This window comes from Chionomys nivalis, chromosome 10 (assembly GCF_950005125.1).
Source record: "Chionomys nivalis chromosome 10, mChiNiv1.1, whole genome shotgun sequence".
NCBI lineage: Eukaryota > Metazoa > Chordata > Mammalia > Rodentia > Cricetidae > Chionomys > Chionomys nivalis.
This window is the reverse complement of record NC_080095.1, coordinates 35,630,766-35,644,232: the sequence shown is the minus strand read 5'-3', so window position 1 is coordinate 35,644,232 and position 13,467 is coordinate 35,630,766. Positions and strand designations below refer to the sequence as shown.

Here is a 13,467-nt window from a genome sequence, read left to right as displayed (position 1 = left end):
TGATTTAAGCCAGGAAGAGTCAGTCTCCTTAAAGTTTTACCTGTTGCACATGTACATAAACCAAGATGTGCGTCTGGTCATATCTTATTTGGCAATTTATTCTATGGGTGGGCAGAAAGAATAAAAGATGTGATGTACTGAAAATCCCAAGCATGGCAGAGAGAGTGAAAATTAACAGTACATTGTTGCCGTTCAGAAACTTGTGTAGACAGAGGAAAAAAACATGAGGGTCACCTGAGGTAGCCTCTTCACTAGACTGCAACATTATCACTTGAGTGCCATCATTTATGCCTGCCCCATGCTATGCTCCCACGCTCCCTTTCCGAGTATGACAAGCTAAAATTATTTATGTTTCATTTTGCCATAAAAATGCCAGCCCTTTCTATTGAGGATGACTGCACAGAGCATGCTCGATCAGAATACAATGAGAGGGTAGGTACTGCATCCATCCATCTTGCTGCCCCTTTTATTGAGGATGACTGCACAGAGCAAGAGTGTGCTCCATCAGAATATAATGAGAGGATAGGTAGTGTGTTCATCTGTCTTTCTGTGCTCTGACCTTGTTGCTTTATTGGGCTTGAGTTTGCTGGAATGATGAGGGTAAACAAGAAGAGGTAATAAAAGTAATAACTTGTAGCTTCCCAAGCTCTGTGATTTTTTTTAAAAAAAATCTATGATTTAACATAAAAAATTCATCTAGGGATGTGTGTGTGTGTCTCTCTCTCTGTCTCTCTCTGTGTGTGTGTGTGAGTGTATGTGTGTGTGTGTGTATGTATGTTGATATTGATCAAAGACAAGGTACATAATGGCAAAAAATTATTGAATACAATGTTTCCCTCTAAACACAACATGTTCAAACTTTCAAAATCTCACTTGAAGTCATTGTTTGCCTAGACTCAATAGGCTGTTGGTAACTGAAGAGTAACTCCAGTGTCCTTTATTTAAATACAGAATGTGCACTCTTAATGGAGGTATATAGACTCTCCCCTTCCAGCCACGAGATACTTCAAACTCCAATTCTTACTCTTGTAATAGAAGGATGGAGGGGAAAATGCCTAAGCCACGGGCATTTGAAAGAATTGAATTCTGTTTAGCATGGAGCAGCTGCTGAGATATATGGCTGTTTTCTGTGGAACTTTGGGATATTTATGGACTTTTCTCTTTTCCTTTTTCACTGGAAGAATGGCGATATCATTCTTGAGTGAGTTATTTATAATTTCATAAAGCTGTTCTGCGGTAGGACTTACTTTATACTACACTTAATCTCAGTCAGATAATCATGCTTCCAAGCAGTTGGGAGGAGAAAATTGGCTTTCCTCTAAATGATTAGCTTAGTGCTGGTGTAAAATGAAGAGCTAAAGGTTAGAATTTCAAGTCACAAGGGACAGTTGGGCAGTCAGGAGAGGGGACATGGTGACACTGACATGAATCATCGTGATTATAACGTTAAACACTTTTCGGTCTCACAAACAGTGGATGTTAAGAGAGAATGGTGTAAATATGTCCCAATACTGAGATGGAGTAGAGCCTTGCAGAATAAATAATTAGGCAGAGGTGATTATAGAAACAATAACTCACGGAAGTAAAATGAGAAGTCAGGTTTGTGAAACTGAGGGAATTGGAAGGTAAACACATCTATAAATTTACCTGGCCAGAGTTTTGAGCTTTCTTTAATCCCAATTTTATTCTAGGGTAACTTTAATAATCACTGGTAATACATATATATAATATACATATATTATATATATATAATATATATATATGCAATAAAAAACTTTCAGGAAAGGAATAAAGATGTACTTGCCACAGATATATTTTATTGAAAGTTACTACAATACATATCTTTAGTTTTACGAGACTTAGTACAGAAGTGAATACTTCCAACATGTGGATTAAACATATGAAACATATATTTTAAAATAGAATAATAGGAATTGCTATTTTTTGATATAGAACATGGTGAATATATAAGGGCAAAGGAACATTTTACTCCTTTAGAGAAAGGGAGTAGGGTGTTAATCTACACCAGCAGAGCTGTGGCTGTCATTGTCAGGGACCACGTTGCAAAATCATGTAAGTCGACTCCCAAAAGGATGTCATGAGGGATACTGATGAGGTGTAGGGAGGAGAAAGAGGGAATCTGATGAGGCAGGGCATTAAATCCATGCTTGTTAGATGAGGTTCCCGTGCAAAGATGATCATTCAAGTTGCTATTATCTTGTCATTCCAAACCATCTTTTCTTCCCCTACTACTGGTAGATGTGCAAATAAATGCAGGTATTTCATACTAGTGACCCTTAGCAAATACTATTTATTTTACATGAAATGCTATTCTCTTTCTCCAGCCTCCAATCCTGGATTTGTACTGCTCCTTTCCTATCTGTCCCTAAGGGCTTGTTTCTCCTTCCTTTCTGTCTGAAAGACACATCTAGTCTCCTGCCACTTGCTCCCTCACTGACTCCTGCTAACTCTTGTCACAACATTCCTTTTACCCTGTTGAGTCTGCCTGTGTACTTGACTGTCCCATCAGAGACTATCTTCCCAGAGCGGAAGAGCCACTTCATCTCTCACTTAATCCTTCATCACTGTCACCGCGCCTCCTTCATAGATGTGTGACAAATACCGAAAGTAACAAATGAACTCATCAATGAGTGATGAATGAGCAAAGAAATCACTTTACATAATCATATATAAGGGATACAGAAATGAGTAGCCCGCTACTATCAAAACTACTTAGGTTGTGGAGTTACAACTATTTCATTTTTCTTGGAATATCATAAATATAAACATTTCTTGGAATATCATATGTGGTAGAATTTAGCACATACAGGCAGGTTATGAGTGCCTCATGCTTAGCCCTTGGAAAATATGGTTAAGAGTCATTGTATTAATTATTTTTCGGTCACTATGATGAAATACCACAACCTAATGAATTTAAAGAACAAAGAGTTTCTTTTTGGCTTACAGTTACAGAGGACACGAGTGCAGAAAGGGCAGAAAACCATGGCATGGTAGCCGTAGCAGAAAGCTGGGTGATTACATTTTATCTGCACTCAGGAAGCAGGGAGAAAGCAGGAAGTGAGAAGGGGAAGGTTGTAAAACCTCAAAGCCTATTGCAGCTGCTTTTTCACTAATAAGTTTCCGCCTCTTAAAAGTTCAATACACTCCCCCAAACAGTGTCACCAGTGGAGGCCAAAACATCAAATATGTAAACCTACAGGGGAACATTTGTCTTTCAATCAACCAGAGTCTCTGTGAAAGTCACCTTCAAAAAACTGAGCAACATGGAAGGAACGTTGGTGGATATTCCCAGATAACTGTGCAAGTAGAAACATCTCCTATCGCAGCATTATTATCTGAGGGATGTGGATGGTGGGTGGAAACAGTAGATGTCACCACAAATGTCAGTTCCCTTGATTCCTGTGAGTTCTAAAAGAGTTTTACATGTTAATCACTTAATATGAAGCCTGACTAGAACAGACAGTAAATGTTTAACAGCCAGGTGTCTTGATAGTCCAGTTATCTATTTCTTCATGTGAGTTTTGAGTGTCCTCGATGTCATAAGGAAGATATTTGTGGAAGATAATTGTAGTTATGAAAACATGCACCACACACAGCATGTACTCGAAGGGAGGGCACTGAATTGTTGAGACAGAAGTCCATAGTTCTACTGTCCGCATATCAGTCCTGAGTCTCTATCCAGCTGTGTTAGTGAAGCACACTACCCTGGCTTTAGCTAATTGCTTTATCTGTTTACACATAACCCCTCATCAACCCCCTTCCATAAGTAGGGAGAAGTAGAATTACATTAGTGCTTCGAGGAACATGTATTAAGGGAGTATAATTTTTCTGGCACAAGGAATAGTTCACCTGGATACAGCTGCTGGCACAGGTTAGTTTAGTAGCACGGACTTATGGAGGGGCTCTTCTCAAATTGCTCATCTTCTAACTTTGTCGGAGCAGGGATAGAGTCTGCTCCTTTAAGCGCTAGAAGAAGGATCTATAGTGTTGGAAAGTGAGATGAATTACCCGACGTGTTCTTTCCACTGTTGTTCTTTTATTCTATTTCTGGTTATTCTTCACTTGATAGGAGTACTCAAAAAGAGGGTACACTTTGGAAATCTGAATTGTCATGTGTGCTTGTCTGCTATGGTAACAAAGTACCATAGACCCGGGGGGCTCAAACCATGGAAACATACTTCCGCAGAATTCTAAAGGTTGGCAGTCTGAAGCCACAGTGTCAGCAAAGTAGCTCCCCTCGTGGACTCTCTCCCTGACATGTAGATGCTCACCTCTGTTCTGAATTTCTACATAGACTCCTCCCTTTCTATATCTGTGCCCCAATTTCTTCTTTTCAGAGAGACAACGATCCTACTGTATTCAGGGCCATCCTAATGATTTCGTTTGCACTGAAGTCTCTCATTAAGACCTAATATCCAAATGAAGTCTAGTCCAGAAATATGAGGGGATCACAGTTCAACCTATCTTCTCTAGAAGACAGGCCATAGAAAGGCTGTGGTGTCACAAGTATAGTGGTAATGTATCTTGGAAAACATCACTTTGTTTCTGACAAGATGTGTGTCTCTCAGCAAATCAGCTAACCTCTCTCACTTCTAGACTTTTTAAACATTACATCTCTTGTCTGTCTCAGTGGGAGGTTAGGGCAGTGTGTCTAGCTAGGAGTGGATGGCGCACGCCTTTAATCCCAGTGCTCAGGAAGCAGAGGCAGGTGGATCTCTCTGTGTTCAAGGCCAGCCTGGTCTGTAGAGTACTTTCCAGGACAGACTCCAAAGCTACACAGAGAAACCCTGTCTCCAAGGAAAAAGAAAAGAAGGCATACACATTAGTCACAGCAACTGGCTTATAATACTTGTTCAAAAGGCAAAGAAAACATTTCGTTATGACCTTTTCTTCTTGAATATGGATCCAGACTTCAATGGGTTGGGAATAATAAAACCAGCAACTCAGTTAATGTTACAGACATTAAGAAAAGAAATTGGCATTTATTAAAACCCTACAATCCACTGGGTATTTCTATATATAATGACCAAAATATGTTTGGGGTTTAGTGTGTAAGTCATTTAATCCTTCATTAGTCTTTCACTAGTATTTGTAACACTTATAATTTGTGTTATGAAAATTACTTATTCTCACCTACTGTGTGCCAAGGGTCCACTTTACTGCCAATGTTCACAGTCCTGTGATTTTCTTCTAACAATTTCCATAGCACTGGGAAGTTTTTGCACAGTTAAAAAAAATAAACGGATTTATGTTGAACTAGTGTTATGGTGGGAATTTGTTCTGCTCTCTTCAGCAAGAACCTTACCCATGTCCAGGAGCTTGTGCAGTATCACTCCGCTGATCCACATTACTAATTCAGCTAATTGCAGCAATTATGAGGAGGAACCGCTGCAAGCCAGAGAAGCTATTATGCTGTACTGAATGAATAGCATCCCATAGTGTTCATTAATTATACTGCCTATAGATCCGCAGCCCCCCAACAGCGCACATGAAACCATGTGCCATATGAACTTAATCCCTCTCAAATCATGGAGAGTGTAGTGTTGGCTGGGCCCTTCCAATGCCATTCTCCGCAATTCCTTTCCTTCTTCCTCCTTATCCAGAAAACAAAGTGGACAGCCTTGAATCTCTGTAGCCTCAAAGTAGCTGCAGCTTTGTAGGAGACCCATACAGACAATCCTCACCAGAGAAAAACCAGTAGCGATGGGGGGGGGGGGTAAGCAATAGAAAAGATGTAATGTACTTACCTACCAGTTTCCTTACCTGCCTCTGCTTTCTCTCTTCCCTCCGCCCCTCCCTGCTCTGTTAACATCAATAGCCAACATCAGATGACCTTGTTTCATCTGCTGAATGTTCAAGTGATGACGAAGACTTTGTCGAGTGTGAACCGAGTACAGGTAGGTCAGGTCAGTCTTGTTTCGCTTGCTTCTTTTTTCATTTGCAAAAACCCAATACATACATATATGTGATTATACATGTGCTTTATCTATAGTACTGTGTGTTAATGTATATGTATTTCCTATATCTATATATGTATCTGCATACATATATAAATATTAATTTACCAGCAAAAGCATCAAATCCCATGGAAAGAGCAATTAAGCTTAGGGAAATTTAAGTCTCTGATACTTAGAAAAATACACAATATGTATCCTAACTTTGCACAGCTGCCTGCTCAGGTTATGCACTGGAATCACTAGTACAAATATTCAGTTGTCAATGGCAACTATGAGATTGACAGGGGCAAAGAGCATCTAAAGCTTACATTTGAATGAGCATTTTTGGTTTTAAACCCTAAACCTAGCATGGAGGCCAAAAGATTGGTGGGTATCATATGAGTCACAAGACTTGTTTTGATCATGAGTGGCATAAATAAATAAGTAACCCAAATTATTTTCCATGAGATTTTAATAGCAGTTAACATGGTATTACATTTATACTAATTTTGTTATTAAATGTCTAGAGAACTCGTGAAGTGATAGAGTATAAGAAACACAAAATTAGTACCAAACTATGCCATGTCAACAGCTGGGATGCTTCAAAATGTATCGACTGCTGAAGTTAATCTGACTTTGGCATGGGAGTGTCAGTGTGTTCCCCATTTGGACGCAGATACATTTTGCTAGTTTCTGGTATTCCTGTATAGTGAACTATATGTGATAGAGTGTCCAACAGGTAACTGACATCCCCGATTCTCTCCTCTCAACTTCCCCAGTTGTCTGGTTTTAGATCTATTGTAAGTTAAACATTTATGTGTATATAATAGAGAACAGATATCATCGAATTTCTGTGTATGTTTAATAAAAGAAAAAGCCTCATCGTATTTCTACAGAGGCTAAAAGAAATAGATAAAATTTCCATTTGATTCTTGTATTGCCTTATTTTTTTGACTTTTCTTTTAAAAAAAAAAAAACAAGCCATTATATGTTTTCTCTTTTCAATTGTAGAGAAATTTATAGTTACTGAGAAAAGTAATATATCAAAAGATTTAAAACTTCAATTTCTTACCCCAAAATAATTAAGAACAGTTCTGATTTCGGTAAATGCTGACTGCTTGGTTTCTTGCAAGTGGCTCTGGATTCAGGAAGTTCTGTGGCCTTCTGCCCTTAGTATTTTCAAGGTATACAGCCATAATTTGACCTTACCGTTCTATAGTATGATCTGTTCCTTAGGGACTTTAGCTCTATGGATAGAAGGTTAATGTGACTTTGTTGATCAGATTTTCTCCAAGTGATTTGGAAATAAACCTGGGTGCCAAGGTTTTACTTAAAACTGAATCTATTTATTTATTTTACTCACTCAATAATCCTCACCACTTAGGCACAACATGATGCATCACTATCCTCCAGTCCTTTCTGGTCTAGTTCTCTTCCAAAGTGAGCTGTTTTAAAATAGAGCAATAAGCCTTGCTACATACACCAGTTCTCCAATCTAATGCAGTACCACACATTTGTTCGAGGGCACCTGTATATTTTGCTGTTTGTTAGGTGCTAAGAACTTAATATATGTATAGTATATACCCAATTAGGATGTTTTCTGATGATTAGTTTAAGATATCTAGACTTTAATTAGGATCATCTGATTATTCTCTCTCTACTCTTCTCTATTTCTAAATAGTGATAACCGCATCCAGTTCAATATTTATCAAATCTCTTCATTATAACTCATTAAATATAAAAGCATGGCCATTTTGAATTACTTTTCAATTTCCTCCCCCCTAATTATGCCCTCTCAGAAATCATCTCCATAGCTCCCTTGATCTCCATAGCTCCAAGGTAAAGGACATTTCCTGTCTCAAAACTATGAGGCCCACAGATCTTCAGGCTGATAATAGTTACTGTCTTTTGATGTTGAATTTTAACAGCCCAACTTGAATGCCCCCAAACTGAGTTTGCTTGCTTTTTTGTGATCACATATATGTTTTATTTGATTTCAATCCAGAGGAAGGAAATTCATTGACAACATATCTTGAATAATATGGAGGTTATATAAGATTTTTAAATTATTGCAATCTTCAAGAGGATATGGCAAAGATACACTAATAAAGTGGAGGACAGAGTTCTGCCTCTGTAAGAGCTGAGTGAACTGCTTAGTAGAACCTATTATTGAGCCTGAAAAATAATGTGGCTCACCATGTTTGAAGAACAAACATTTCTTCTTTCTAATTTTGTTTCTAATTGCTGGTGAGTGACGTGGGTATGCAAAGGAATATGTCAGAGGCATATTTGTATATGATAAAAATAGTTGTTTCTAGTGACCCAGGGACAGAAGAGGTAATTGAGCTGATGGAGCTATGTGCTTAGAGGTCTCAGTCCTTCTTGTGTACTGCCTGAGAATGAGATCCAGAGATTTCTCACTTTCAAAGACAATGGAAATTAAAATCAAAAGGGCTACCAGTTTCTAGGGCTGGATTTGAACTGCTAAGGAGAGATCATGCACTACTTGTGCAACAGTTTGTGACAGTGACATTACCATCACATCACCTGCAATTCTATGTGGACACTGAAATAAAAACTCTGAGTTTAGACACACCAGTTTACCACTTCAGTTTCTAAAATTTTTCCTTTTCTCAGGCCCAATACTTGATAGAAGTACACTACCCAGTACCTGCTCTCTCATCCTTAACAAGCCCTTTTCTTCTCATCCTTTATAACAGGGTTAGTATTTTCTACCTCCTTTATTTCAAAGGTTTGTAAAGATTATTCTCTGATTTCTTTAGATCCATTTGAGACTCTCATATTTCAAACATTTGTGCAGTTTAAAACATAATTTACAAACTGAATTTCATGAAGGCATCAAGTTTTAAATACAGTGATTCTTCTAATTTGAAAGGGATTTTTATGTTTGTAGTGTGAAGTTAGATTTACACAATTCTTTTCATACTCTGAACCCACCTTGGCATTTGTCCACTGTAGCTTGGTAAAATTTAGTCATAAAATATTTAAAAATAACTTAAAAGATTTTGGAACTAGATTGACAATATTTTAAAATTGCAAATTCAATGGAAATGATTTCTTTAAAAAAATGAGTACAACATATCCTATGCCATGAGAAAAAATAATGTAAATTGAAAAGCCCCATTAAAGTTTTTGAATAAATTAGGTTTACTTTCAATATATGTAATAATCTTAAATTAAAGCTGAAGAATTATTTCACTAGTTCTAAAACTTTACCTCCACCTAAGTAGTTAAAAGAAAAACTGTGTTGATTTTGGTTTTATTTCATGACTTTGAGTAAAAAAATAGTATCAGCATAAGTTCTACATTTCAAAAGATTTCTTTCTATTTTCCATGACAGTCTCATCCCTGAACTCCCTGCCTTAAGAATTAAGTCCTTTCTTATCCATGTTATGATTGCAATTTTCAGAATTTCAAATACTCAAAACTGAGCATTTGAAAACTAAAATATTAGAGTGATGTAAATTTCTTTCAACCCACCATGCAAGGCAGAGGCAGGCAGATCTCTTTGAATTCAAGGCCAACCTGGTCTACAGAGCAAGTTCCAGGACAGCTATGGTTATACAGAGAAACCCTGTCTTGACCCCCTTCCCCCCAAAAATTACAGAAAAACTTCTGAATAATTGTCTAAATGTGAGAGTCAGGATTTTAAACCCTAAAGTGTAAATGCTGATATATTGTCTGCAAAGGTCAGTATTTATTTTTTGCTGTTTCTGACTTTGCCCACAAACCCCATCCTCCAGGACTACAGTTGTGTTGAGGCAAGGAGCACAGGATTCAGATCATTACAAGGAGATGAGAGCCTTCTGTTCCCAAACTGAATCTCAACTCTGTATCTTTTGCTCCTCCAATATAACATCTCTGGGTTTGTAGTTTGTGGTCTAGTTCCCTCATCTCTCTTTTTCAGCCCCTGTCAAACTCAAACCAGATTAAATGAAGATGAAACTTAGCACAACACCAATAGCCTATTATAGTTATCCTTTCTGACTGGCTTAAGTTAAGGGTCTTCATCTTATATGGTTTGAAATACCTCTGTGAAGTATTTATAATTAGAAAGCCTGATACTCGGTTGTTCCAAACTCTACACATCATTAGAGGTTTTATTTCTTGGAACATAAGAGGAAATATAGTTCAAAGGTTAAGAACGTTCCTAACAAAATGTGAAGAACAGTAGCATCCAGTCCCAATGCAGGATAAAAGGATAAATATGTTGGTCATTGAGCTTTAAATATAATAGCTATAATCTTTTCTAATAAAAATTAATTTTATAATTTTTGCAAGTTTGAAGAATACAAATTTAAAAAAATAGAGAGATAGGAATTGATTAATGAATTTTAAGTAAGCAATAGCTCTTAGATAAAACACATAAATATCACCTGTGCATTGATTGCTATTATGGATTCCATCCCATAAATATATTTGATAATCCAAACTGCAAAGTAAAAATGCATGTGAATTTAACTCCATTACTTAAGAGTTTAGGGAGTGTTGAAGATGTCAATAGAAGAATAAAATCAGTGAGTGTGATTCTATTTAAAGGTTGACGAATCGTTTATATATGTAACATTTTCATGATCCTTTCAGAATAAGTCCTGAGAAAACAAGGCTGACACTGATACCACCCAGGAGTTCACATTTTATTAGTAAAGACAAATATGGTAACAAGGAGACTAAAAACAAAGAAGGAAGCCAAGAAACCATGTGGGCAATGAGCAGAAATGCTGAGGGAATTATCCACATTTTGGGGCGAGTTCTCTGACACTAGGAATTGTGTACACCCCTCCAGCTCTCATTGAATTCACTCCCAGGAGTACCCACTCGTAGCTTAGCTTGGAGACATAGAACTTAACATTAATTATCACTGTGCTATTCAATGCTAAACTTTAATTCGAGATATATTTCTGCAAGATGGTCAAGAACAGGTGCATATCTGAAAGTCAGGATATAGGTGCCCATGATAAAGAGAGAATTCCATGCCCAAATCAAGAACTTCCTGATTTCAAATGCCACCATGCAAGTGGAAGCTAAGGAAAGAGCTTGCTGGAATCATTAAAGCAAATCCTCTTTCAGATGTATAATTTACAAAATGAAGGGTTTGGTTTTAAAGGAAAAGTTTTGTGGGTTTCCTTTCATTCGGTATATGTTCTGTATTATTTTTCTCCCATAAACCCTAAGTACATGCACACAGTGCATGTATATTTATAAATGCCGTGCGTTTATACCAAAGTGCTTGTTATTCCATATATATGTAATCATAGTCTAAATGATGTCAGGCTAATGTAAATGAAGATTAACTGACCCTGCCATCAGTCGTGTGGTTACACAGAAATTCACGCCATCACTTTTAACCTGCATCAGCAAACATAGACATGCATGATACAGTTTTAACTTGATAAACCAAGCATGCTAATTTTTATTTAGGTTTGGTTTTCTTCATCCTAATTATAATGGTAATTTCATTATTCAGTTATTCTTGGGAAGGGTGGAAAGAAAAATATTATACAGATGTATCTATCCATATATGCACATCCCCGTGTATACATATAGATAGATATGTATCTTGTATATTTCAAAAAACATTTTCTGTCGTTTCACCTCATCTTGTGCCGCATGAATTTTTGGTGGTTCAATTTATTTTGTTTTAATTCATATTTAGCATTTTGACCATTATGGCTATTTTTAACTCATTGCTATACTTTTATGAGTAATTATAAGCATTGCAATCATTATTTGTAAATACTGAGAAATATTTAGATATCAAAACCAAAAAGGCAACAAAATCTTTTCTTGCCATCCCTGGGTTGACTCCCCCTTCAGTACATCCCTTCAGTATTTTTCTAAAAGCAAAGCAGCTCTCAATAAAATCCAAGAAAGTTGTGTACCAAAGAATGAAATATTATGTTTCCTTTCCCTCCTTCTATCCATAGTTCCCTATTGATTTCCTTCGTTCCCTGTTTTAATTTCTCCCTATATCTGCACAGACCACCTGCCTTCACTCTTCCCATTATTGAAGTTTTGATTAAAAAGACACACATGGAGCCAGGGATGAAAACTAAAAAGAAACCCATGCAGAAATTATAAACAAAACATTCCCCTTCCCACAAATTTCAGATGGCATAAAAAGAATTTTATTGCAGACGCAGGATATGTGTTTTATCTTTTATTTCTGGGCAAGCTGGCGATCATTGTGTGGCATGCTGTGGCAGTTCTGTAGTACTCAACTAACCGTGGCCTCCATCACCAGTGCATGAGCTATTATTATGATACCATCTTGTGTTTCATCCAAGTATCACATCCCAGCTAACCCAGCGAGTTCCATGTCTGAGTTGGAATAACTTTCCTTTGCAGTTGCAACGTCATGGGTTCTCATTTTTGTGTTTATTTCTATGGGGCCCCTGCAGCCTTAAGAGCTGCTCTGCCAGCATCTTTGTATGGTTTTGTTTCTGGTATCTTCTTTCCTTGGCATAGCAGTCAAGCATGTGTCTTTTGTCTGGCCATCTTGTCTACAAGTCTACTGTCAAGGTGTCGTTCTGTGATTCTGTTCTCTGTTTGTAATATGTGATTTGAAGTCCTCTGCCTTTAGTTCTCGCTCCTCTGTTGTCTCTACTGCTAACCTCACCCCTAAGGAACTTCACAAAGAAGCAAAACCGAGTTTTATTTGAATTGTATGAATGGTTTGGTTTGCACCTCAAAGACATAAGTTGCATTTTTCTTGACTAAAAATGGAAAATGAAAACTTACAGTGGGAAACCACTATAAATGTTCAAACAACAATAAGAAACCCTTGTTGCTTTCTTTGACTTGATTAAATTGGCTTATTGCTTAAGGGTCTTGAAGGAAGTGCTAATTTCCCAAGAGGTTTTTCCATAGGTCATCCACCTTCTAGTTAGAACCTTTTCTTCAGAGGCAGACAAAAGAGAAGTTTGTTTTGGGAAATGCTAAGAAAGAGTATCCTCATTTCTGCTGCACAGAGCAGAGCCTGCCCCTAACTTGGTGAGGCATACAAATCTACATGTATTCTATCCTAAAATGTGTTTTGCTTATATACTTTATCATAAATTAAAAATATGTTCAACAAGAGGTCTACGGATGAGGGAAGCCAAGCTCTTTCAGCTTACTGGTTCTGCCCATGTATATTGTGAGGTAAGATTATCTTTTGAACTTTCTAAGTCAAATGATTATTTTTATCTCATTTTTTTAAATTCACGGAAGCATTAAAGAGCCAACATGTTGACGTGGCCCCAAATCCTTTATTTTACCATTTTAAACAATATGACAGGTACAATGGCTCCATTTCTGAGGACAGTCTATATTCCTTGAGACAGATGTAGTAGAAAGGGCTCTGTTCACTGTGTAGTGGCTGAACAAGGCTCCATGGCTTTCCAGGCAACTTGATGCATTACTTCAAAAGATTTAAGCTTTGGTGTGGGCAGTATGAAATGGCATTATGTGAACAACATCATTTCTTTTCTCTTAATGATTGAATGAA

General features: G+C 37.3%; 1 protein-coding gene across 40 annotated transcripts in view; it reads left to right on the top strand.

The window, feature by feature from the left end:
* Nucleotides 1–13,467, top strand: part of Nrxn3 (neurexin 3) — a 1,560,627-nt gene that overhangs the window by 1,502,434 nt on the left and 44,726 nt on the right. For 21 of the 40 annotated variants that reach the window (XR_009057834.1, XM_057782540.1, XM_057782566.1 and 18 more), the window contains one exon: nt 5,840–5,927. Coding sequence is in view for 38 of the 40 variants with exons in the window: in XM_057782540.1 (XP_057638523.1) it covers nt 5,840–5,927 (88 nt within the window). In the remaining 2 variants the exon portion in view is untranslated. The remainder of the gene's footprint in view (nt 1–5,839; nt 5,928–13,467) is intronic. The other 19 variants (XR_009057835.1, XM_057782568.1, XM_057782543.1 and 16 more) reach the window with 1 other exon arrangement.